General features: G+C 44.8%; 1 protein-coding gene across 1 annotated transcript in view; it reads left to right on the forward strand.

The window, feature by feature from the left end:
* The first annotated feature begins 16,111 nt into the window (after window positions 1–16,111).
* Window positions 16,112–24,529, forward strand: part of LOC143962474 (asialoglycoprotein receptor 2-like) — a 46,592-nt gene continuing 38,174 nt past the window's right edge. The window contains exon 1 of the mRNA XM_077471748.1: window positions 16,112–16,145. Coding sequence (XP_077327874.1) covers window positions 16,112–16,145 — 34 coding nt within the window. The remainder of the gene's footprint in view (window positions 16,146–24,529) is intronic.

Genomic DNA, 24,529 nt, shown 5'->3' on the forward strand with positions numbered 1-24,529 from the left:
GGGTGTCACCGGCTGTCAAGCTCTTTACGCACTGGTGGTGTTATCTTGGAGATGGATTTTCCTTTCTGGTTTTCCAACGTGTGAATGTGACACCTGAAATCTCATCCTCATATGCGTGGGATTTTTTAAGGACATTTCTGTGGTTTGCTTTGTAATCACAGGATTATCACCCTCTTAAAGTTATTATTTTGTTGTTTTTAGCACTGTCAATATAGTATATATGGGACAATTGGTTAGTGAATGCTATATACTATATATTTCCGTGCTCAAACATGCTGGGAATAGCAGGCTGGAAGAAGGCTGGGACACACTGGGAGAACAAGGCTGGAAGCTGGCTAGGTCATGCTGAGAACATAAGGCTGGAAGAAGGCTGGGGCACCCTGGAATACAAGGCTGGAAGCAGGCTGGGATACACTGGGAAAAATAAGCTGTAAGCAGGCTGGGATACACTGGGAAAACAAGGCTGGAAGAAGGCTGGGACACTGGGAATAGTGATGGACGAACTTCCGATGGGACGTTTTGCGAACGCAAACCGCGAACGTGGCCAAAAGTTGTGGTTCGCGGTGGGCCCCTTTGACTTTAATGGCAGGCAAACCTTAAAAACCTCCAGGTCATATTTTCAGCCACAAAATACTTACTAGCCGTGCACACATAGTCCCACAACATGGACACTGGCATAACAAAAGTATTAAGTGAATCTGGGAGCGACAACGACAAGCATTCTTTTTTTATCTGTGAAATTTTGACAATTCAGGACCGCATAAGGACCATGGAGGAGAGGAAAGGTCAGGGCAGGCTATGAAGGGGGTGCAGGAGATGACCAGTACCACAGTCAGGGCAGCGCAGTCCTGTGCCAGTGTCCCAGTGTGCCAACCTGTGCTTGAGCCCCTGACCCCTCCCTCTGCCCGGCCCTTACCCCCACCTATGCAGGGCTCCACTGCGGTGGTCCGGAGGTGCCAGTCCAGTGCTGATCCTCAGCCATGGTGCTGGCACTGCCTGCTGATTGGCTTCTCCGCTGCTATCTCCCTCACTGTCTGAAACCAGCACCGCGATAGAGACTGAGCACTGACACCAGCACCGTGATAGAGAGCACTGACACCAGCACCGAGATAGAGAGCACTGGCACCAGAACCGAGATAGAGAGCACTGACACCAGCACCGTAAGAGCCCTGACACCAGCAGCATGATAGAGAGCACTGACACCACACCAGCACCGAGATAGAGAGCACTGACACCACACCAGCACCAAGATAGAGAGAGAGCACTGACACCAGCACCATGATAGAGACTGAGCACTGACACCAGCACCGAGATAGAGAGCACTGACACCAGCACCGTGATAGAGAGCACTGAGACCACACCAGCACCGTGATAGAGAGCACTGACACCAGCACCGAGATAGAGAGCACTGACACCAGCACCGTGATAGCACTGACACTAGCCCTGAGATAGAGAGCACTGACACCAGCACCAAGATAGAGAGCACTGACACTAGCACCGTGATAGAGAGCACGGAGACCACACCAGCACCAATTGTGTCGCCGCTAAATGTCAGCAAGGCGAGCCATGGCCGTGTAAGATCTTCTGAAATGGGCCGAGATTTTCCTTGCCTGCCGTGAGATGTCCTGGACCCCAGGGTATTTGACAACGAATCGCTGCACGACCAAGTTTAAGACGTGTGCCATGAATGGCACGTGTGTAATTTTGCCCTTTTTCAATGCGCTAAGCAGATTGGCACCATTGTCACACACCACTTTACCAACTGTCAAATCGAGTGGTGTTAGCCACTGATCTGCCTGTGAACGCAAAGCTGAAAGGAGTGCAGGACCAGTGTGGCTCTTGGCTTCCAGGCACAACAGACGCAGCACAGCATGGCAACGTCTCACCTGGCATGTCGAATAGGTTCTGGGGATCTTGGGCGGCGCAGCAGAAGAGATGCTAGCAGGAAAAGGAGGAGTCTGCTGAGGAGGAGAGGGAGGATGGAGTAGGAGGAGGAGAAGAAGAGGCAGGCCTGCATGCAATCCGTGGCGGTAAAACCAAATCTACACGTGTGCCACGGGTTACATGCTTGACGGCCGTCAGAAGGTTCACCCAGTGGGCAGTAAAAGTTATATACCTTCCCTGCCTGTGTTTGCTAGACGATGTGTCTGTGGTCAGATGTATCTGTGTGCCAGAGATACAGTGGTGTGAAAAAGTGTTTGCCCCCTTCCTCATTTCCTGTTTATTTGCATGTTTGTCACACTTAAGTGTTTCGGAACATCAAACCAATTTAAACAATAGTCAAGGACAACACAAGTAAACACAAAATGCAATTTGTAAATGAAGGTGTTTATTATTAAAGGTGAAAAAAAATCCAAACCATCATGGCCCTGTGTGAAAAAGTGATTGCCCCCCTTGTTAAAACATACTATAACTGTGGTTGTCCACACCTGAGTTCAATTTCTCTAGCCACACCCAGGCCTGATTATTGCCACACCTGTTCACAATCAAGGCATCACTTAAATAGGAGCTGCTTGACACAGTAAGGTCCACCAGAAGATCCTTAAAAGCTACACATCATGCCGAGACCCAAAGAAATTCACGAACAATTGAGAAAGAAAGTAATTGAGATCTATCAGTCTGGAAAGGGTTATAAAGCCATTTCCAAAGCTTTGGGAATCCAGCGAACCACAGTGAGAGCCATTATCCACAAATGGCGAAGACATGGAACAGTGGTGAACCTTCCCAGGAGTGGCCGGCCGCCCAAAATTCCCCCAAGAGCGCAGCGACGACTCATCCAAGAGGTCACAAAAGACCCCACAACAACGTCCAAGGAACTGCAGGCCTCACTTGCCTCAGTTAAGGTCAGCGTTCATGCCTCCACCATCAGGAAAAGACTGGGCAAAAATGGCCTGCATGGCAGAGTTCCAAGGAGAAAACCACTGCTGAGCAAAAAGAACATCAAAGCTCGTCTCAATTTATCCACAACACATCTTGATGATCCCCAAGACTTTTGGGACAACATTCTGTGGACCGATGAGACAAAAGTGGAACTCTTTGGAAGGTGTGTGTCCAAGTATATCTGGCGTAGAAGGAACACTGCATTTCATAAAAAGAACATTATACCAACAGTAAAATATGGTGGTGGTAGTGTGATGGTCTGGGGCTGTTTTGCTGCTTCAGGACCTGGAAGACTTGCCGTGATAAAAGGAACTATGAATTCTGCTGTCTACCAAGAGATCCTGAAGGAGAATGTCCGACCATCTGTTCGTGTACTCAAGCTGAAACGAACTTGGGTTCTGCAGCAGGACAATGATCCTAAACACACCAGCAAGTCCACCACCGAATGGCTGAAGAAAAACAAAATGAAGACTTTGGAGTGGCCTAGCCAAAGTCCTGACCTGAATCCTATTGAGATGTTGTGGTATGACCTTAAAAAGGCCGTTCATGCTCCAAAACCCTCTAATGTAACTGAATTAGGACAATTCTGCAAAGATGAGTGGGCCAAAATTCCTCCAGGACGCTGTAAAAGCCTCATTGCACGTTATCGCAAACGCTTGGTTGCAGTTGTTGCTGCTAAGGGTGGCCCAACCAGTTATTAGGTTTAGGGGGCAGTCACTTTTTCACACAGGGCCTTGATGGTTTGGATTTTTTTTCACCTTTAATAATAAACACCTTCATTTACAAATTGCATTTTGTGTTTACTTGTGTTGTCCTTGACTATTGTTTAAATTGGTTTGATGTTCCGAAACACTTAAGTGTGACAAACATGCAATGGAACAGGAAATGAGGAAGGGGGCAAACACTTTTTCACACCACTGTACATTCACTTGCCGCTGAGCATGGCCATATAGCTCTGGGATGCCCTCCTGTGAGAAATACTTCCTTCCTGGGACCTTCCATTGTGCTGTTCCAATGGCCACAAATTTTAGAAAGGCCTCCGAGTCCACCAGTTTATATGGCAGTAGTTGGCGGGCTATCAGTTCGACAAGCCAGCCGTCAACCGTTGGGCAGGAGGGTTATCCGGCATCATCATTTTTTAGAAGTAGAAGACGAGGCTGGACGGTGAGAGCCTGGAGTGTGGCTTTGTGTGTTCCGTTGCTCCCACTAGGCTCGGTGATGGCTGCTCATGTGCCTTCTTAAGGTGGTCGTCACTAGGTGAGTGTTGGGCTTACCGTGACGTATGCGTTGACTGCAAAGGCTGCAGATGGCAACACTATTGTCAGCAGTGGACACGTTAAAAAAAAGCCCACACTGCGGAGCCATGTGCCGGCGTCCTGGGAGTGCCAGACATGACCGTACATGGTTGATGCCTCGCTCCTGATGCATTAGCAGTCTTGTTTGTTCTGTGCAATGTAAGTTCCGTCTGCTTCTCCTCCCTATCTGCTGGTCCATATCTCCCTCTGAACACCCCTCCTCTTCCTCTCTTGTGGGCACCCACGTGACATCACTAGACACGTCATCATCGATGTCACCTTCCCCACCGATATAATTAGAGATCTCGGAGTAGGCAGCAACACCGGGGACCAACCTCCTCTTTCAGCTGATCTGGGTACTGTCGTCAGACTGCTGAGTGGCGGTTGTTGCTACCTCCTCTTCCTGATCCAATGCCAAGAGTGGCTGCGCATTGGCAATGTCTTGTGATGGATCAGAAAATAATTCCTGTGACTCAAGCGGAGGGTATATGGTGGTGGTGGTGTTGGTGGTAGTGTCTTTGGCGGTGCACACAGCAGAGAGTGAAGAAGAGGGTGCAGATCAAGAGGATGAGGAGGGTGCAGAAGAGTAAGGCTGAGTGAGCCACTCAGCCAAGTTTGGTGCATCCTTTGATGTAATTGAACGCACCTTCTGCAATTTGCCACTTTGGCTCAAGCCTGTTGCTCCTGCCCTACCCCTACCACCCCTGCGGAAGGGCCTGCCTCCTCCTCTGCCTGTCATTTTTTAAATGACCCTGTGACAAAAGTCTCTAGAGAAGTGCAGTATGTATGTGGAAGAATGTATATAACATCCCACTTCAACCTGTCATTTTGGGGGGCCACTGGTCTATCACACCAGTAATAATACTTTTTTCTAATTGCGTTTGTCACTCTTTGTAGTATCGCTGCAGAACCGCTCAGCAGTCACAATGCTGCACAGTGGAAATGCACTATACTATGCTTTCTATATTTGCAAGTATTTTATACGTGTATTACACCCCTATGTACTGCACACCAAATAGTACACCTATACCAGTCCTTAAAAGGACCTTTGTGGACCTAGTAGCTAGCTAGTAACTAGTGAATTGCAGACTGTCCCTGCTCCAAACACCAAACTGTCCCTCCCTACACTGAGAAACGACAGCTGCAGAATCGGTCAGCAGCACAGCAGTGCAGTGCACTATAATATGCTTTCTATATTTGAAAGAAAGTATATTATATGTGTATTACAACCCTATATACTGTACACCTATACCAGTCTTTAAAAGGACCTTTGTGGACCTAGAAGTAGCTAGTGAATTGCAGACTATCCCTGCTCCAAACACCAAACTGTCCCTCCCTACACTGAGAAACTACAGCTGTAGAATCGGTCAGCACTCAGCTCAGCAGCACAGCAGTGAAGTATAATATGCTTTCTATATTTGAAAGAAAGTATATTATACGTGTGCAACCCTGTGACGGAAACGATCCCACACTCCAATTGAGTGCTTCCATCGTATACCACGTCCTCCCAGCCTGAATATAGATATCAGATATTCCAACCGCTCACAAGCACAAAACAAGACGAGACTTGCTTTGTGCTTGTGAGCGGTTGGAATGTCTGATATCTATATTCAGACTTAGGAAGCAGTATACTGACGGAAGCACTCAATCGGAGTGTGGGATCGGTTCCGTCACATTGGTGGCAGCAGTGAGATACTTCCTGCAGTCTGGAACAAACCTCCACCTGGATCCAAGGTCTGGATAGCAGAAGAGGAGGAGTACCAGATATCAGCCGCCATGGAAAAGGAATTCAGAAGGAGGTTGCGAGAGATGCAGCTACAGCACAGAGGACCAGTATCAGAGCAGGTCCTGCTGGGATGGTTTGATTCTATTTGCTGCGGACTCTGGAAGGAAGCGCTAGCCCATGAGCAGCGTCACCAGGGTGGAGGAAGCAGTCGTTCCTCTCCAGCAAAGATCCATGCACTTGGAAGACAGTGATAGAGAAATGTCATCCCAGCAGCCAGATGAGGGAACGGAAAAGAATCAGCCGGCTCACTTTCCCAATGGCAGTTACACCATTTGGGAGTGGAGAAAGCCAGCCTCCTGCCACAACAGTTAACCAGAGTGGTGGATGTGGAGTCCCCAGCAGAAGTGCTGGCAACAGGTCAGAGTGCTACCAACCTCTGCCCAGCACCTGCAACTGTGGAGTTACAAGAGACTCCTCCAGCTGAAGTGCTGTTTACCGGACAGAGGGTCCAAGACCTCTGCCCCACACCTGCAGTAGTTCTAGGGGCCCATGGTGAGAAGATGAGGGTCACTCCCCAACTGTTAGCCGGAGTGGATGATGTAGGGTCCTCAGCTGAGGTGCTAACAGGGCAGAATGCTACTGGCCCCTACACACATCTGCAGCTTGAGCTGATATCGGGGTATGAAACTTTGGTCTTCACTGACACAACACCAGAAAATGGCACGGCACTGAGACAGGAGGATGTCAGCCTTGCATTTCAAGAACTGGGGGATTTTCACCTACCAAAAGTAAATGGGACTTCAGTGCCCACTTGTATACCCCAGGGATGCTGGGCAGTCGGCCCAGAGTCCCAACAGCATTACGGAGTGAGCCCAGTCACCCTGTCATCTCTCCAGCATCTGAAAGGACTCCAGGGAGAAGGACCAGTCCAGGCCTCTCCCCAGTGGCAGACGTGTTCTCCGAGAGAGGCAGAGGTTGGCTGGGTAAGTAATCCTCTGTTTGGGACAATTTATTTGGGGTACTGTGTAGATACCGGCATTGAGGGACTGGAACTACTGACTAAATTCGGAGTCAACCCATCAGGGGTCTCCTCCTGTGTTAGTCTCCTGCCGAAAGGGGAGATGTGTGACAGACCAAGCCGGGACACATGCTTTTGGAGAGGACTGAATGCCAGCCTCTTGCCGATTGATTATGGGCCCTGGATTTTAAGGGGCACAGGGTGAATGAGAACCCCACTATAATCTGTGCTAGTCAGATTCAATGCTGTATATATGTATATATAATGTGTGTTGTCTCATGCTGTTGGGACACACACTGTCAGATGCTAATGTCATGAACTCCAGCCACCTGTATGTTGGCTTGTATAATGTAAATGAGTCTAGTCTGGCTTGTAATCTTATTCCACACATTGTTGTTTGGGCTAATTAACCCTGTGTTGATGTTTATGGTAATACCCTGTTTCTCCTAAAATAAGGCCTAGCGTGAGTGTCGGTGATGGCTGCAATATAAGCCCTACCCCCCAAATAAGCCCCACCCTCTTTCCCCCGAAAATAAGCCCTACCCTGAGAATAAGACATAGAAGGACTTTAACTAGGGCTTATTTGGGGGGGTAGGGCTTATATTGCAGCCATCGTCGACAATCATGCTAGGTCTTATTTTAGGGGAAACAGGGTATTTACTGAATTGTTAGTGAGCTAGGAGCCGAAAAGTCTTATCCCTCAGTCAACTAGTCTGAGTGTTGATTTATATAATTAGCTCATGCTAATTAGGTTAGGTTTTAGTCTTCTACTGTACTATAAATACTTGTCATTTTGGTTCTAATAAAGGAGTCCATGTTAGCACTAAGCAAGTCTCATCTTGTTTTGTGCTTGTGAGCGGTTGGAATATCTGATATCTTTATTCAGACTTAGGAAGCGGTATACTGATGGAAGCACTCAATCGGAGTGCGGGATCGGTTCCGTCACAAACTCTATATACTGTACACCTATACCAGTCCTTAAAAGAACCTTTGTGGACCTAGTAGCTAGTGATTTGCAGACTGTCCCTGCTCCAAACACCAAACTGTCCCTCAGTTCCTACACTGATAAAAGACAGCTGCAGAAATGTTCTTTACATGTTCCTTCAGACGAAAAAAGACCCCTTAAGCCCCGTACACACGAGAGGACTTATGTCCGACAGACTTCCGAAGGAGTTCCGTCGGAGTTCTGCTGGAATTCCGACGGAGTTCTGACAGACTTTTCGGCTGAGCGGACTTGGCCACACACGATCACACTAAACTCCGACGGATTCGAACGTGATGACGTACGACTCGGCAGTTCATAGCCAGTAGCCAATAGCTTCCCTAGCGTCGGTTTTAGTCCGTCGGAGTAGCATACACACGAGCGGATTTTTCGAAGGGGACCGGGTCCGGCGGAGTTCCTTCGGAAAAATTTGAAGCATGTTCCATATTCTAAAGTCCTTCGGACTTTGGCGAGTCAAAAGTCCGTTGCAGCCCACACACGATCGGATAGTCTGACGGACTCAGTCCTTCGGACTTTGGATGTTGAAAAGTCCGCTCGTGTGTACGCGGCATTAGAGTTCGTCTGAAGGAACATGTAAAGAACATTTCAAAAGGCTTTGACAAGCATAGTGTATCAAGGCACTTTGCTGCTGTCCATAACAAAGATCCATCCCAACTAAAATTTTGGGGCATAGAACCTTACACCAAACATTGGTGCGGAGGACATAAAGTTAGAACACTAAGCCAATTGGAATCGAAGTGGATTTTTACCTTAGACACTTTTGCTCCTCAAGGGTTAAATATAGAGTTTGACCTGAACTGTTTCATCAGCGATTTTTAACTTACACATGTTTATTTTTATTGGACTCCTCCCATCACATTTTAACTATTGTTTTTTACTTTTGCCTCTTATGAGTGCTTTATCTAATCCCCAAAGTTACTTTATCTTTTAAAAAAAATTTAATATTTAAAAAAAAAATTTTTTTTATATTTTTTAATATTTTTATAAGTAATAATTGATTCGGACAAACCTCTCCTCCTTTAATACATGTGCACACTGATATAAATATATATACACTCTCTCCCCTTAACGCACCTTACAGATTCTACATGTATATAAGTGCACACTGCCGCAAATATATTTATACTCTCTTCTCTCATTTTACCTCGGCGCGTTATACTATTCTCTAGTCTTAAATTTTTTATTTGCATATCCAAATTAGATTTCTTACCCAACATTGTTTCTGCGTTTTAACATATGTTTAATTTTTATTTATTATGCACGCACATCGATAAAAATATATCTATACGCTCTCTCTCACTATATTTTACAGTTTTATATATATCTCGGTGCGGTATATTATTTTCTATTTGTTATACTTTCTATTTCCATATATTTAAATTTGTATTTTACTTCTTAATGTATCTTATATTTTAATATATGAGCCCAATGATATATCTCAACATACTGAAGGTGCTGAATAGTCCCCTGGTGTCACTCTCCCTCTAACTTGAGCTTGGTACAATTACGCTAGATATACCTCCAATTTAATGACTGCTGGCGTATTCCCGGCGACATACCTTACCAAAAATGGCCGCCACGAAACTTCCGGTTCCGGACTACGAGAAAATGGCCGCCGTAATTACGAACGAACAGCATAAAAACACAATCCCTTTCTCTCTATTCATTTCCCTGAAGAAGTCACGTGACGGTGACGAATGCGCAAGGAAGGAAGTGAGAGAGATACCAGGAAGGACACTGGAACGCACCATTCGTTACTCTGCTTGTTGCTCTATTATTGCAGTTTTTATTCACTCAGAATGTGAGTACCCTGTCGCTATATTTAATAAAATTCAACCTGTTTAAACTACTACACTATGGGACAATATCTCTTTATCTTGTGAGGCACACCTATCCCAGGAACAGGAGCAAGCTATCCATCTATATTTTGATTAAGGCTGTAACCTCACAGCCATGAGGCACACCTATCCCAGGAACAGGAGCAAGCTATCCATCTATATTTTGATTAAGGCTGTAACCTCACAGCCGTGAGGTAAGGGCACATCCGTCCACTTACTGGACAATAGGAGGAAAAAGTCACTGCACATGTATGCCTGCATGGGTCACTGAAGTTCAAAGCGAAGTGCTTCCCCTTAGAACACAGCACGCTCACAGGACTGAATAGCTCAGACTGATTACCAGCACCTTATTTTATGTGTTTATCATTTCACCTGTGCTGTTACGTTTTTTATTGCTGCCAGCACTATTTGCACTTTAAAGCACTGCATGGAATATGTATTTTGCTTTATATTGGATTGATTGATATTTGTGTTTTCTCACTTGGCATGTCACATGGGATTGTGCTTATGTGAATATTTTTATTGCACACTTCTAGTCATATATTTTGGATTATCACCTTAAGTTATATATTTATTTACTGTTCACATTTGACATATCTTATTGCAGTTTTGCACAGCATCTATGATTTGTATGTCTATTAACTTAGGCATTTACCCAATATTGTGAGTTTTATTTTTATGGCACTCTATTAGGATCTATATTTGATTGCCACACCATAACATTTCAGTTTAGCACGCACTTTATTAACCGATTAAGGATTTTTTTGCACATTTAGACACTTCCAACTTCGCATTAGCACTCTTTGATCTTGACCCTTCTATCCTTTACCTGTATACTCATCTGTTCCCCTTCCCCCTCCCTCCCCCTTCCTTCTCTTCCCCTTTTCTTTTTCCCCCCTTCCCCCCCTCTTGTTTTTCCCTCTCTACCCACTCCCCACTCTCTCCCCTCTTCTCTTGAATTTTACCATTTGCGCAACACTAAAACCACCTATATTTTACTATATATAATTGTAAATAGGTGATTACAGCAATTATACTGTCATCCAACATAGACCACTTCGTGCCCAGGCCAATTCTGACATTTCTCTCCTACATGTAAAATTCATATTTTTTTGCTAGAAAATTACATAGAACCTAGGGGTGCTGAAATTAATCGTTGCATCGATGCGTCAGGATTCGGGTGTCCCCGATGCGGCATTGATGCATACAGACCGGAAAATCGATTGCAGGTGACATCATAAAAACTTGCCCCGCCCCTCCCAGAAAGGCACTCCGAGCATATTTTTAAAATTACTTTTTTTATATATAAATGCCGACTTACTGTGAATAATATGCCCCACTGTATGTGCTTTTTAAAAAAATGTCACTTGATACTGAAATTCACAGTAAATACATTCAGATCATGTGCCGTGCCAAGCCAGGCCTGCCTCTCACCTCCCTCCTCTCTCCTCTCACGTCTCTCGAGTCCTGACGTCAGTGGGGAATTCTTAGCCCCGCCCGCCTCTCTTCTGATATTATAACTATAGTCAGCGGGCGGGGCTGAGAATTCCCCGCTGACGTCATGACTCGAGAGACGTGAGAGGAGAGAGGAGGGAGGCGAGAGGTGGGCCGGTGTTGTGCCAAAAATGGTTTCCCAGTCAAAATCTGTTCCCCCTGGCTCTCGGCTCATATCGGAACTCCGTCTGTCCAGCCCTCTGCACTGCAGCTCCTCCTCCTCTACCCCGAATGCAAATCACACTTCCACCGTCCCCTGTACAATATTATTAGTCTATTCTATCCATATATATATATATTATCCACATATATATATTATATTATGTGTGGATGGAGCAATACATATAAATATATGTGTGGAAAAAAAAGACACTAGGGGGCCCAAGCAGAAGTGGGAGCTCATCGATAATCGTGATGCATCGTGATGCATCGCGGAATCAAATCGAATCGTTGACCAGATAATTGTAATCAAATCGAATTGTGAGACCAGTGAAGATGCGCACCCCTAATAGAACCCCCAAATATTATATTTTTTTTTTAGCAAAGACCCTAGAGAATACAATGGCGGTTGTTGCAACTTTTTATCTTGCACGGTATTTGCGCAGCAATTTTTTGTACATGTTTTTTTCAGAAAAAAAACTGTTTCATGCTTTAAAAAAAAAAACAGTAAAGTTGCATAATGTGAAAGATGAAGATATTCTGAGTAAATAGATACCCAACATGTGATGCTTCAAAATTGTGCCCGCTCGTGGAATGGCGCCAAACTTTGGTATTTAAAAATCCTCATAGGCAACACTTTAACATTTCTTACTGGTTACATAGTTTGGGTTACAGAGGAGGTCTAGGGCTAGAATTATTGCTTTTGCTCTAACGTTTGTGGCAATACCTCACATGTGTGGTTTGAACACCATTTTCATATGTGGGCGGTTCTTACGTATGCATTCGCTTCTCCATACGAGCTCACAGGGACAGGGGTGCTTTAAATTTTTATTTTTATTGTTAATTTTACTTTAATTTTTTTAGTTTGACACTTTAAAAAAAAAAAAATTGATTACTTTTATTCCTATTACAAGGAATGTAAACATCCCTTGTAATAGGAATATGGCATGATCGGACCTATTTACAGTGAGATATGGGGTCAATAAGACCCCACATCTCACCACTAGGCTGGGAAGCCTAAAATAAAAATAAAAAAATCCTATCACAGCTTCCCAGCCAAGGCGGCGCCGTTATTTGAATGCAGAGGCCGGGCGTGATGTCATAACATCGCGCCCCGGGCTCCAAACGATCATAGCGATTTCGGCGGACCAGTTCTCTATGAATACCACCCGGGAGCCGACTGATCCATTCTCCGACTCAAGCGGTGAGTCGGTAAAAGCACCGGGGGGGATGGGAGTGGGGGGACGTCCCCTCCCGCCACCTGTAAGAACAATCAAGCGGTGGAACAGCCGCTATGATCATTCTTATGGTGCAGGGAATCGCTGGCTGAAAATGCTGATATATGATATCTGAATGATGTCTGTAGCCTCAGGCATCATTGAGATATACCCCCGGAAAGTTGAGGCTGTCCCAGGACGTCCACCCGACACCAAGTGGTTAATAAACTTCGATAAAACAGTTACAAAAGTTATATGTCATAGCAAGGTCATAGCAAGGTTAACTCCATATAAATTTGTAATCCAAGGTTAAAGCAGTTGACGTTGAATTAGAAATGATTCTAGTGTTGTTTCCACAAATATAATACAGTGCCTGAAGTGTGATAGTAAGTAGGCCTTATGCCTGCCCAGCGTCAGTTGCTATACTCCTCCTCCGTGGGACTAAGTATCCCAGTGAGGCCTGTATATAAGTCTGACTAGGTGCAATGGTTTAGAAAATGGTGGGTAGCAACCCGCTCACCAACTGGATCGGAACCTTGGTATGGTAACTTTGGTCCGGTAGCTGCAGCTTGCTTCTGTGTCAGCCGGCTCCGTCACTCCATCCCGTTCTGATGGGTGGACCTGGTCTTCCGATGCTCAAACGAGTGTCTCTGGATCCTCTCAATCCGATCCCTGTGTCGCTGGCACTTCAGGTCCCAGCACGGTTGCGCTCCGCATAGGCAATAGGTTGCTTCCTCCGGGAGGCCTCTGCACAAGTCCTCACAGTCAGGCCATGCGTTCCCAAGAGACCTAAAATGGCTGCTCAGGGTCCTTTTATCTCCTACCCGGCATGCAATGCAGGAGAGGGTTCCATGGGTAGGTCACTCAGCATCCTGGGTAAATGCGTCAACTCTCCAATGTAAATAACAGTCACTTCCTGTAAATAGTTTAATGTTTGAAAGCCAAATATAATTTAAGTTCACTTTCAGTATTTGGCCGCTAGATGGCGCCAAACACTACAACACAACAATACCAGGGTTACAAAAGTTACATTAACTAGTTAACCACTTCAGCCCCTGAAGGATTTACCCCCTTCCTGACAAGGCCATTTTTTGCGTTATGGCACTGCATCACTTTAACTGACAATTGTGTAGTCGTGCGACGTTGTACCAAAACAAAATTGATGTCCTTTTTTTCTCCCCACAAATAGAGCTTTCTTTTGGTGGTATTTGATCACCTCTGCAGTCTTTATTTTTTGTGCTATGTACAAAAAAAAAGAAAAAGAAAAGAAAAGAGAGACAATTTTGAAAAAACAACAATATTATTTACTTTTTGCTATAAAAAAAATCGCCAAAAAAATGTAAAAAAAAAAATTTTCTTCATCAGTTTAGGCCAATATATATATATACATATTTTTGGTAAAAATTGCAATAGGCGTATATTGATTGGTTTTGTGCAAAATATATTGTATCTACAAACTATGGGATAGATTTAGGGACTTATATTTATTTCTATTGTTTTTACTAGTAATTGCGGAGATTTGATGGCATGGTGAGAGCATTTGATGGCACAGTGGGAGCATGTGATGGCACAGTGAGAGCATTTGATGGCACAGTGAGAGCATTTGATGGCACGGTGAGAGCATTTGATGGCACAGTGGGAACATTTGATGGGCATGGTGGGAGCATTTGATGGCACGCCGGGAGCATTTCATGGGCACAGTGGGAGCATTTGATGGGCACAGTGAGAGCATTTGATGGGCACAGTGAGAGCATTTGACGTCACGGTGGGAGCATTTGATGGCACATTGGGAGCATTTGATGGCACGGTGAGAGCATTTGATGACAGAGTGGGAGCATTTGATGGCACAGTGAGAGCATTTGCTGGGCACAGCAGGAGCATTTGATGGGCACGGTGAAAGCATTTGATGGGCACGGTGGCAGCATTTGATGGCACAGTGAGAGCATTTGATGGCGCGGTGAAAGCATTTGATGGGTACGGTGGGAGCATTCGATGGGCACGGTGGGAGCATTTAATGGGCACGATGGAAGCATTTGATGGCACAGTGAGAGCATTTGATGGGCACGACGGGAGCATTTGATGGGCACGGTGGGAGCATTTGATGGGCACAGTGGGAGCATTTGATGGCACGGCGGGAGCATTTAATGGGCACAGTGGGAGCATTTGATGGCACGGCGGGAGCATTTGATGGGCACAGTGGGAGCATTTGATGGGCACGGTGGGAACATTTGATGGCTCAGTGGGAGCGTTTGATGGGTTTTTCTTTTCAGTTTGTTTGCGCCCCCCCCAAAAAAAAAAAATTGTGAGCACCAGCCGCCACTGGTGCCAATACATGAATTATCGTTCTTCTTCAAAAAGTCCAAATAAACTGATCCAGTAAAATGTGACTTGTTTGATCTTCATAAATCCTCACACTGTGAGGTCACACTTCATGAGGGGAGTGCATACCTAATGGGGGAGCACTGAGGGGAACTAATATAAGTACTTTTGAGGATTTATGAAGATCAAGCAAGCCACATTTTACTTAGCTTCATTTGATGGCACTGGATCAGTTTATTTGGACTATTTGAAGAACATGAATTCATTCATTATTTGGCGTCCATAGATACGAAGAATGCCGGACTTGCCCATCGCCTGTCCCCCCCCCCCCCCCCCTCAGCGCCTGCATCATTGAATTTGATTGACAGCAGCGGGAGCCAATGGCTGCTCTGCTACCAATCTATCCAATCAAGAGCCGAGAACACCGAGTAGAGAGGGAAGAGCGCGTTTCTGGCAAAGAAATTTACAGGGGGTCAGGTACGTTTTTTTTTTTAAGGTGCAAAAACACGAGGGGGTTACAACCCCTTTAAGTTTTGACAATAAAACATGGAAGCTGATTGGTTTCTATGCAGAATTGCACCTGATTTTTCACTCTCCAGATTTAGTAAATCCCCCCCATTGAGAGCGATCACAAGGTCCGGGGATCTGCTAAGGGGCTTTGTGTGTGGATTAGGTGGAAGAGAGAAGCCCCGGCACCATTTTTTATTGGACGGTATTTACATCACACGGTGTGGGAGCTCCTAATTAATCTCTTGGATGACATTTTTTTCACTTGGCTCATATTATTATTTTCATTATATGAATGTTTTATAAATATTTATGATTTAAAGGGACAGCGCAACTCTATCTATTTCTTGATTGTTATTTATGATGAGGAGTAATGCACGATCATTTATTATAAACCAATCAGAGTGCAGAACCCGCTGAGATAACATATCATGTTCACGAGCGGAAGACATTTTTCTGCAGTAATATTATACAGAATATTGCAGGAATTCACACACTTCCCCTTTGTTTATTTTTGGCTTTTTTTTTTTTTAAAGTTTGCGAAATTAAAAAAAAAAAAAAAAAAAGCAGGGCAACACCTTCTTTTAAGAAGATTATAAAAAAAACAACATATGTTGAAGACGCAGATCGGAATCGGGTTTGACCGCATCGTACAATGAGAGGAGCTCAGAAACTGGAGATGGAAACAGGTAGGTGGTAGATGTGACCATTGATTAATATTGGGGGGGGGGGGGGGGAGACTCGGCAAAAATAACATGTAATATCCTTAAATATTCCCATGAAATAATTTAAGTCTTTTTAATTAGAGTAAAGAAAAAAAAATCATATTGATGCCATCAGTTACTGTAAATAGTTGGTTAGGTTAAAAGAAAAGTCCATTGAGTTTAACCACTTGACTAGCGGGCACTTTTACCCCCTTCCTGCCAAGGCCATTTTTCGGCTTTCAGCGCTGTCACACTGTGAATGACAATTGCACGGTCGTGCAACACTGTACCCAAATTACATTTTTATTATTTTCTTCATCGAAATAAAGCTTTCTTTTGGTGGTATTTAATCGCTGCCGGGTTTATTATTTTTTACAAAAAAAAGACAGAATATTTTGAATACAATTTTTTTTTCTTAGTTTGTCAGTAAATTTTGTAAATAAGTCATTTTTTCTCCTTCACTGATGTGCACTGATGAGGCGGCACTGATGGGCACTGATAGGCTGAACTGGTGGGCATTGATGACGTAGCACTTATGGGCACTAATAGGTGGCACAGATAGGCAGCACTGATGGGCATTGATGGGTGGCACTGATGGTCAACACTGATGGACATTGATGGGTGGCACTGATGGTCAACACTGATGGGCATTGATGGGTGGCACTGATGGTCAACACTGATGGACATTGATGGGTGGCACTGATGGTCAACACTAATGGGCACTGATTGCTGGCACTTCTTTCTATCCTTTTTTTTCCTCCCTCCACCCCCCTCGCTTTTTTCTATCCTTCTTTCTTTTTTTTTTTTTCATTTCAATACATTTTTATTGAGAAAATTTTGAAGTACATAACACAGACATCTCAAGTCTCCCGCGAGGTGCAGGAGACTCCCGCATTACTGCAGCGAATTCCGCACACCCGCAAGCGCCTCCTGATCTCCCGGGAATGATCAGTGTGGCGGGGAACAGCTGTGAAGACCGACTCTGTCCCCCGCAGACATCTCCACAAACAGCTTCCGCTCCTAGCATCCCCATCAACACTAAACAATCTGGCCTTAGGGCTCCAGCTGGCAGCCATTTTGTGGTGGACCATATTGCATTGGTTTTAATGGGAGAATTCTCAAATGCTAGAGAACAAACACACACACACACACACACAGTTTGTTTATTCCTTATGTTTGTTACTGTATTTCAGAGAAGATCTATATATATATATATATATATATATATATATATATCGGCTTTGAAATAAAAAAAATTAACAAGTGTACATGCTGACATCTCATCAAAGCCCCCCCCCCAAAAAAAACAAAAAACAAAAAAACTACTGACGCCACTCTGCCCTGCCCTACCAACACTGTCCACTGCAACACCCCCCCCCAAAAAAAAAAGAGGCATTGTGAAAAAAAATGAATTATTAAAAATAAAAAAACTACTGGCACCGTCCACTGCCACCTAGCACCCACTCCCTTCCCCAGAAGCACTGTGGAAAAATATTAAAAAAGATGATATAAAAAAATATTTTGCCGTGGGGGGGGGGGGGGGTGTTGCGGGTACGAAGTGCCACCTCCCTGAAATTAGTTTTTGTAGGTTGGGATGTCTGCATAACATAACGGTAAAGCATGGATACACAGAGCAATCCAAAAGGTATGACCACAATGTAGTCGGCATTAGGGATGAGCCGAACACCCCCCTGTTCGGTTCGCACCAGAACCTGCGAACAGACTTCATGTGAACTTTAGAACCCTATTAAAGTCTATGGGACTCGAACGTTCACAATCTAAAGTGCTAATTTTAAAGGCTAATATGCAAGTTACTGTCCTAAAAAGTGTTTGGGGACCCGGGTCCTGCCCCAGGGGACATGGATCAATGCAAAAAAAAGTTTTAAAAACTGCCGTTTTTTCAGGAGCAGTGATTTTAATAATGATTAAAGTGAAACAATAAAATTGTAATATTCCTTTAAATGTGGTACCTGAGGGGTGTCTATAGTATGCCTGTGAAGGGGTGCATGTTTCCCGTGCTTAGAACTGTCCCTGCACAAAGTGTAATTTCTGCAGGAAAAAAGTCTTTTAAAATCACTTGCGGCTATATTGTCGGCTCCTGTAATACAGAGAACACTCAATGAGTGTTCTCTGTATTAGCCGACAATTCATTCATTCATTGATTTAAAAAAAAAAAAAAAAAAAGCGCAGGGGTTCCCTTAAATTCAATTACCAGGCCCTTCAGGTCTGGTATGGATATTAACCACTTCAGCCCCGGACCAATTTTCAGCCTAAGGACCAGAGGTCTTTTTACAATTTTGCACTGCACTGCTTTAACTGGTAATTGCGCGGTCATGCAATGTTGTACCCAAACGAAATTTGCGTCCTTTTCTTCCCACAAATAGAGCTTTCTTTTGATGGTATTTGATTGCCTCTACGATTTTTATTTTTTGTGATATAAATGGAAAAAGACCGAAAATGTTGAGAAAAAAAGATATTTTCTATATTTGTTATAAGAAAAAAACGAATAAACTCAATTTTAGTCATACATTTAGGGCAAAATGTATTCAGCCACAAGTCTTTAGTAAAAAAAAAAATGTCAATAAGTGTATATTTATTGGTTTTCGCAAAATTTATAGCGTCTACAAACTAGAGTACATTTTCTGGAATTTACACAGCTTTTAATTTATGACTGACTATCTCATTTCTTGAGGTGCTAAAATGGCAGGGCAGTACAAACCCCCCCCCCCCCCCCAAATGACCCCATTTTGGAAAGTAGACACCTCAATGAAATTGCTGAGGGGCATGTTGAGCCCATTGAATATTTTTTTTGTCCCAAGTGATTGAATAATGACACAAAAAAAAAAAAAAGGTTTACAAAAAGTTGTCACTAAATGATATATTGCTCACACATGCCATAGTTATATGTGGAACTGCACCCCAAAATATATTTTGCTGCTTCTCCTGAGTACGGGGATACCACATGTGTGGGACTTTTTGGGAGTCTAGCCGTGTACGGCACCCCGAAAACCAATCACTGCCTTCAGGATTTCTAAGAGTGCAAATTTTTGATTTCACTCCTCACTACCTATCACAGTTTCGAAGGCCATAAAATGCCAAAATAACACAAAACCCCCCCAAATGACCCCATTTTGGAAAGCAGACACCCCAAGCTATTTACTGAGAGGCATGTTGAGTCCATGAAATATTTTATATTTTGCCACAAGTTGCAGGAATATTACAATTTTATTTTTTATTTTTTGCACAAAGTTGTCACTAAATAATATATTGCTCACACATACTATGGGCATATGTGAAATTACACCCCAAAATAAATTTTGCTGCTTCTCCCGAGTATGGGGATACCACATGTGGGGGACTTTTTGGGAGCCTAGCCACGTATGGGACCCCGAAAACCAAGCACTGCCTTCCGGATTTAAATATAGAACGCTACCAAAAAAACTGTTAGCGATCGCAGGGATCAGGCCTGACTCTGCAGTTATGTGTTTAGTGTTTTGTAAGTGACAGTGATCGATCGATACTGCACTTGGGTGGGCTGGGCGGAGGGGCAAAATGCAGGTGCTAGCAGGTATCTGGGCTGATCCCGCTACCAATGCGTTTTTTTGGAACCCTAAACTGCTGGGGACGCTAGTATAGATCTGATCAGATCAGATATTGATCTGTTCAGATTCTATACCACTACGGGAGGTGCAAGCTTTGCGCGTGGGTGTTAGCGGTACTGGCACTAACCTAGCGCTGCCTGGGGCGACGCAGACCCTGACCCTAAAACCTAATTGATATCACCCCCCGGGTGATCAGGGGGTTAAACCTTTATTGGGTAATAAATGGTGGGTGCCCTGATGCTATAAAAATCAAACTAACCAGAGTCACCCGTAACACTTATACGGTGATCACTGGTGAAAGGGTTAACTAGGGGCAATCAGGGGGTTCAAATTTTTATTAGGTAGTATATGGGGGTCCCTGGCACTATATAAAAACCTGACGGGGAACCTAAATAACTAACTGGCTAACCAGCGTCACCAGTGACACTTATACTGTGATCGCTGGTGAAAGGGTTAACTAGGGGCAATCAGGGGGTTAAAATCATTATTGGGTAGTATATGGGGGTACCTAGCGCTATAAAAACCTGGCGGTGAACCTAAAAAAATAACTAGCTACCTAGCGACACTAGTGACACAAATGCAGCGATCAGAAAAATGATCGCTTAGTGACACTGGCAAAAGGGGGTGAAAGGGTTAACTAGGGGCAATCAGGGGGTTAAAATCGTTATTGGGTAGTATATGGGGGTACCTAGCGCTATAAAAACCTGGCGGTGAACCTAAAAAAATAACTAGCTACCTAGCGACACTAGTGACACGAATGCAGCGATCAGAAAAATTATTGCTTAGTGACACTGGCAAAAGGGGGTGAAAGGGTTAACTCTAGGGGCAATCAGGGGGTTAAACCTTTATTTGGGGGTGGTAGGGGGCTACCCTGGACCTAACACTAACTGCCCTGAGAGTTTTTACTGTCACAACTGACACTGAATGCAGTGAGCAGTAAATAAATGATCACTGCAATCAGTGACACTGTGACTGGGAGGGGGGGCGGGGGGGATCGGGGGGCGATCGGGGGGTGATGATCGGGGGGGGGTTTGTGTGCCTATGTGTGCCTACATGTTAGTGTAGTGTTGGTGCACACTTACTTTCACTTCTCCTTGTAGTCCGTTCAAAAAGACCGCCCGAGGAGAATGACATCACTTCCTCCCTGCCTGTGTTTACTATACACAGTGGGAGGAAGCTTCTCATTCGCCAGGAGCGATCGAGAGGGGATGGCCAGAAACCAACCAACGGCCATCCCCTCATCCCGGATCGCTCCTGAAGCAAAACAGACCCCCCACCCGCTGGAAGGCAAGCACGTACATGTACATGCTTGTGCCTGTACATGCCATTGTGATGACGTACATTGGCATGCGGCAGTCCTTAAGTGGTTAAGGGGAACCCCGTGTCAAATTAAAAAAAAAAATTGACGTGGGGGTCCCCCTAAATATCCATACCAGACCCTTCTGTTCTGGTATGGATATTAAGGGGAACCCCGCATCAAATTTTTAAAAAAATTTGACGTGGGGGTCCCCCTAAAAATCCATACCAGACCCTTTATCCGAGCACGCAACCTGGCAGGCCGCAGGAAAAGAGGGGGGGAGAGAGCGCCCCCCTCCTCCTGAACCATACCAGGCCACATGCCCTCAACATTGGGAGGATGCTTTTGGGGTCTGTGACCCCTCAAAGCACCTTGTCCCCATGTTGATGTGGAGAAGGGCCTCATCCCCACAACCCTGAGCGGTGGTTGTGGGGGTCTGCGGGCAGGGGGCTTATCAGAATCTGGAAGCCCCCTTTAACAAGGGGACCCCCAGATCCCGCCCCCCCTGTTTGAAATGGTAAGGGGTAACAAAAGTACCCATACCATTTCACAAAGAAAGTGTAAAAATGGTTAAATAAGACAAACACACTTTTGAAAAATTCCTTTATTAAAAATAAAAAAAAATTTAAAAAAGATTCCAGCGGTGCTAATCCACTCTTGCTATCCAGCGATGGATCTCCGGGGTCCAGGGATGGATGATCATATCCAGCGACGGGGGATCTCTCAGTACAGCGCTCTCCATGCATCCGTCTTCTGTCTCCACTGCGGAGACACTGCGGGGATCGCAGCGCTGACATTTCTTATTTTAGGAAGGCGGGGCCACTCGTCACCTGACCCCGCCCCTCTGACACTGGTAAGAGGAGCCAGGGATTCCCTAATGACGTATGGGTGACCTCGCCCCCTCTGATGTAACGGAAACCTGCGTTACATCAGAGGGGGCGGGGTCACCCATACGTCACCGGGTAACCCCTTAGCTTTTCTCAGCAGCGTCAGAGGGGGCGGGTCAGGTGATGGGTGGCCCCGCCCTCCTAATATAAAAAACGTCAGCGCTGGGATCCCCGCAGTGTCTCCGCAGTGGAGACAGAAGGCGGATGCATGGACAGCACTGGACTGAGAGATCCCCCGTCGCTGGATATGATCATCCATCGCTGGACCCTGGAGACCCGTCGCTGGATAGCAAGAGTGGATTAGCACCGCTGGAATCTTTTTTTTATTTTTAATAAAGGAATTTTTCAAAAGTGTGTTTGTCTTATTTAACCATTTTTACACTTTCTTTGTGAAATGGTAGGGGTACTTTTGTACCCCCTTACCATTTCAAACAGGGGGGGCAGGATCTTGGGGTCCCCTTTGTTAAAGGGGGCTTCCAGATTCTGATAAGCCCCCCGTCCGCAGACCCCCACAACCACCGCTCAGGGTTGTGGGGATGAGGCCCTTCTCCACATCAATATGGGGACAAGGTGCTTTGAGGGGTCACAGACCCCCAAAGCACCCTCCCAATGTTGAGGGCATGTGGCCTGGTACAGTTCAGGAGGGGGGGCGCTCTCTAGTCCCCCCTCTTTTTCTGCAGCCTGCCAGGTTGCGTGCTCGGATAAAGGGTCTGGTATGCATTTTTAGGGGGACCCCCACATTAATTTTTTTTTTAATTTTTTTTAATTTGATGCGGGGTTCCCCTTAATATCCATACCAGACCTGAAGGGTCTGGTATGGATATTTAGGGGGACCCCCATGTCAAAAAAAAAATTTCATTTGACACGGGGTTCCCCTTAATATCCATACCAGACCTGAAGGGCCTGGTAATTGAATTCAGGGGAACCCCCACGCTTTTTTTTATTTTTTTAATCAATGAATGAATGAATTGTGGGCTAATACAGAGAACACTCATTGAGTGTTCTCTGTATTACGGGAGCCGACAATATAGCCGCAAGTGATTTTAAAAGACTTTTTTTCCTGCAGAAATTACACTTTGTGCAGGGACAGTTCTAAGCACGGGAAACATGCACCCCTTCACAGGCATACTATAGACACCCCCCAGGTACGAAATTTAAAGGAATATTACACTTTTATTGTTTCACTTTAATCATTATTAAAATCACTGCTCCTGAAAAAACGGCCGTTTTTTTAAAACTTTTTTTTGCATTGATCCATGTCCCCTGGGGCAGGACCTGGGTCCCCAAACACTTTTTAGGACAGTAACTTGCATATTAGCCTTTAAAATTAGCACTGTAGATTTCTCCCATAGACTTGTATAGAGTGTTCCGGCTTTTCGAATTTGCCGCAAACAGCCCAAATTGTTCACTGTTCGCTAAACAGGCGAACAGGCAATGTTCGAGTGGAACATGAGTCCGACTCAAACTCGAAGCTCATCCCTAGTCGGCATATATCAAAAGGAAACAACCAGTGTAACCTGCAATAATCTAAAACCATACTTGAAATAAAGGCTTTGTGAGTGCTCTGAAGTACAAGCAAATAGTACAAGCAGCAAATAGGAAGGGAGAGTAAGAGATGGGAGAACAGTTAAAGTGGGAAGAAGAGTGAAGAGGAGGAATAGTACCTATGGGTATTACTTAGAAGTAATGTATTGGGGAATGGGGAAGTGGTGCGAGTACCAGTCCATCCAAGGAGACCATGCTCTATGGGAGTGGATGTAAGCTGCCCTGGATGGGGACAGTATTGCTTCATATAAATAGTGGGTGTGAGTTAATTGAACCATGGACTCTGTGGATGGTGTATTTCCATAGTCTGGTGATTGCTGGGGTTGGAATTTCCTTTGTTAGATGTGGCTGCCTATCTAGACAGTGGCTAATTTTCAAGTATTGGAACAGGTCTGTGGGGTCCATTAACCAGTCTTGTTGCAGCTGAGGGAAGGATTTAAATTTACCTCTATTATAGAAGGTCAATTATCTATCTATGGGGGACATCCAGCAATGCTGGAAGACATAAGCTGGATATCATCCGCTTTAGTGTTATGGGTATTTTCAGTGAAGATGCGGGAGTCATTTTCCACTGGAAGGTTATGAATTTCCACCAGGTAAGAGTGTCGGCTTTGAGTGTAAGTGGTAGATGTTGTGGGATATTGCCTCTAGGGCCTGTACTATATAGCCAGTTCTTTAGGTTGTGCCCTGGCACCATTGTTTGTTCAGGTTCGCACCAGTGGGTACCTTTAATTTGATGAGAACCAGCTTCTCAACTGTGCTAGGATTGTAGATTGATAGAAGTCTTTGATTTCCACTAGTCCAGAGCCTCTCGCTAACCTGTGTTTGATGAGAATACTGTACGCTCTGCGGGGTGTTTTCCTTTGCCATATATAAGGGTTGAGGTGTTTTTGTAAGGAGGAAAGGTAGGAGAGTGGGATATGAATAGGCAGAGGTCAGAATAAGTACAATAGCTGTGGAACTATTTTCATTTTGAACGCTGCTGGCCTGCCCATAAAAATTCTTATTGGGCTAGGTTATCTAGGTCTCACACAATTT

The sequence above is a fragment of the Lithobates pipiens genome, unplaced genomic scaffold (assembly GCF_037356315.1).
Source record: "Lithobates pipiens isolate NorthernLeopardFrog02 unplaced genomic scaffold, aLitPip1_a1.2 Scaffold_8, whole genome shotgun sequence".
NCBI lineage: Eukaryota > Metazoa > Chordata > Amphibia > Anura > Ranidae > Lithobates > Lithobates pipiens.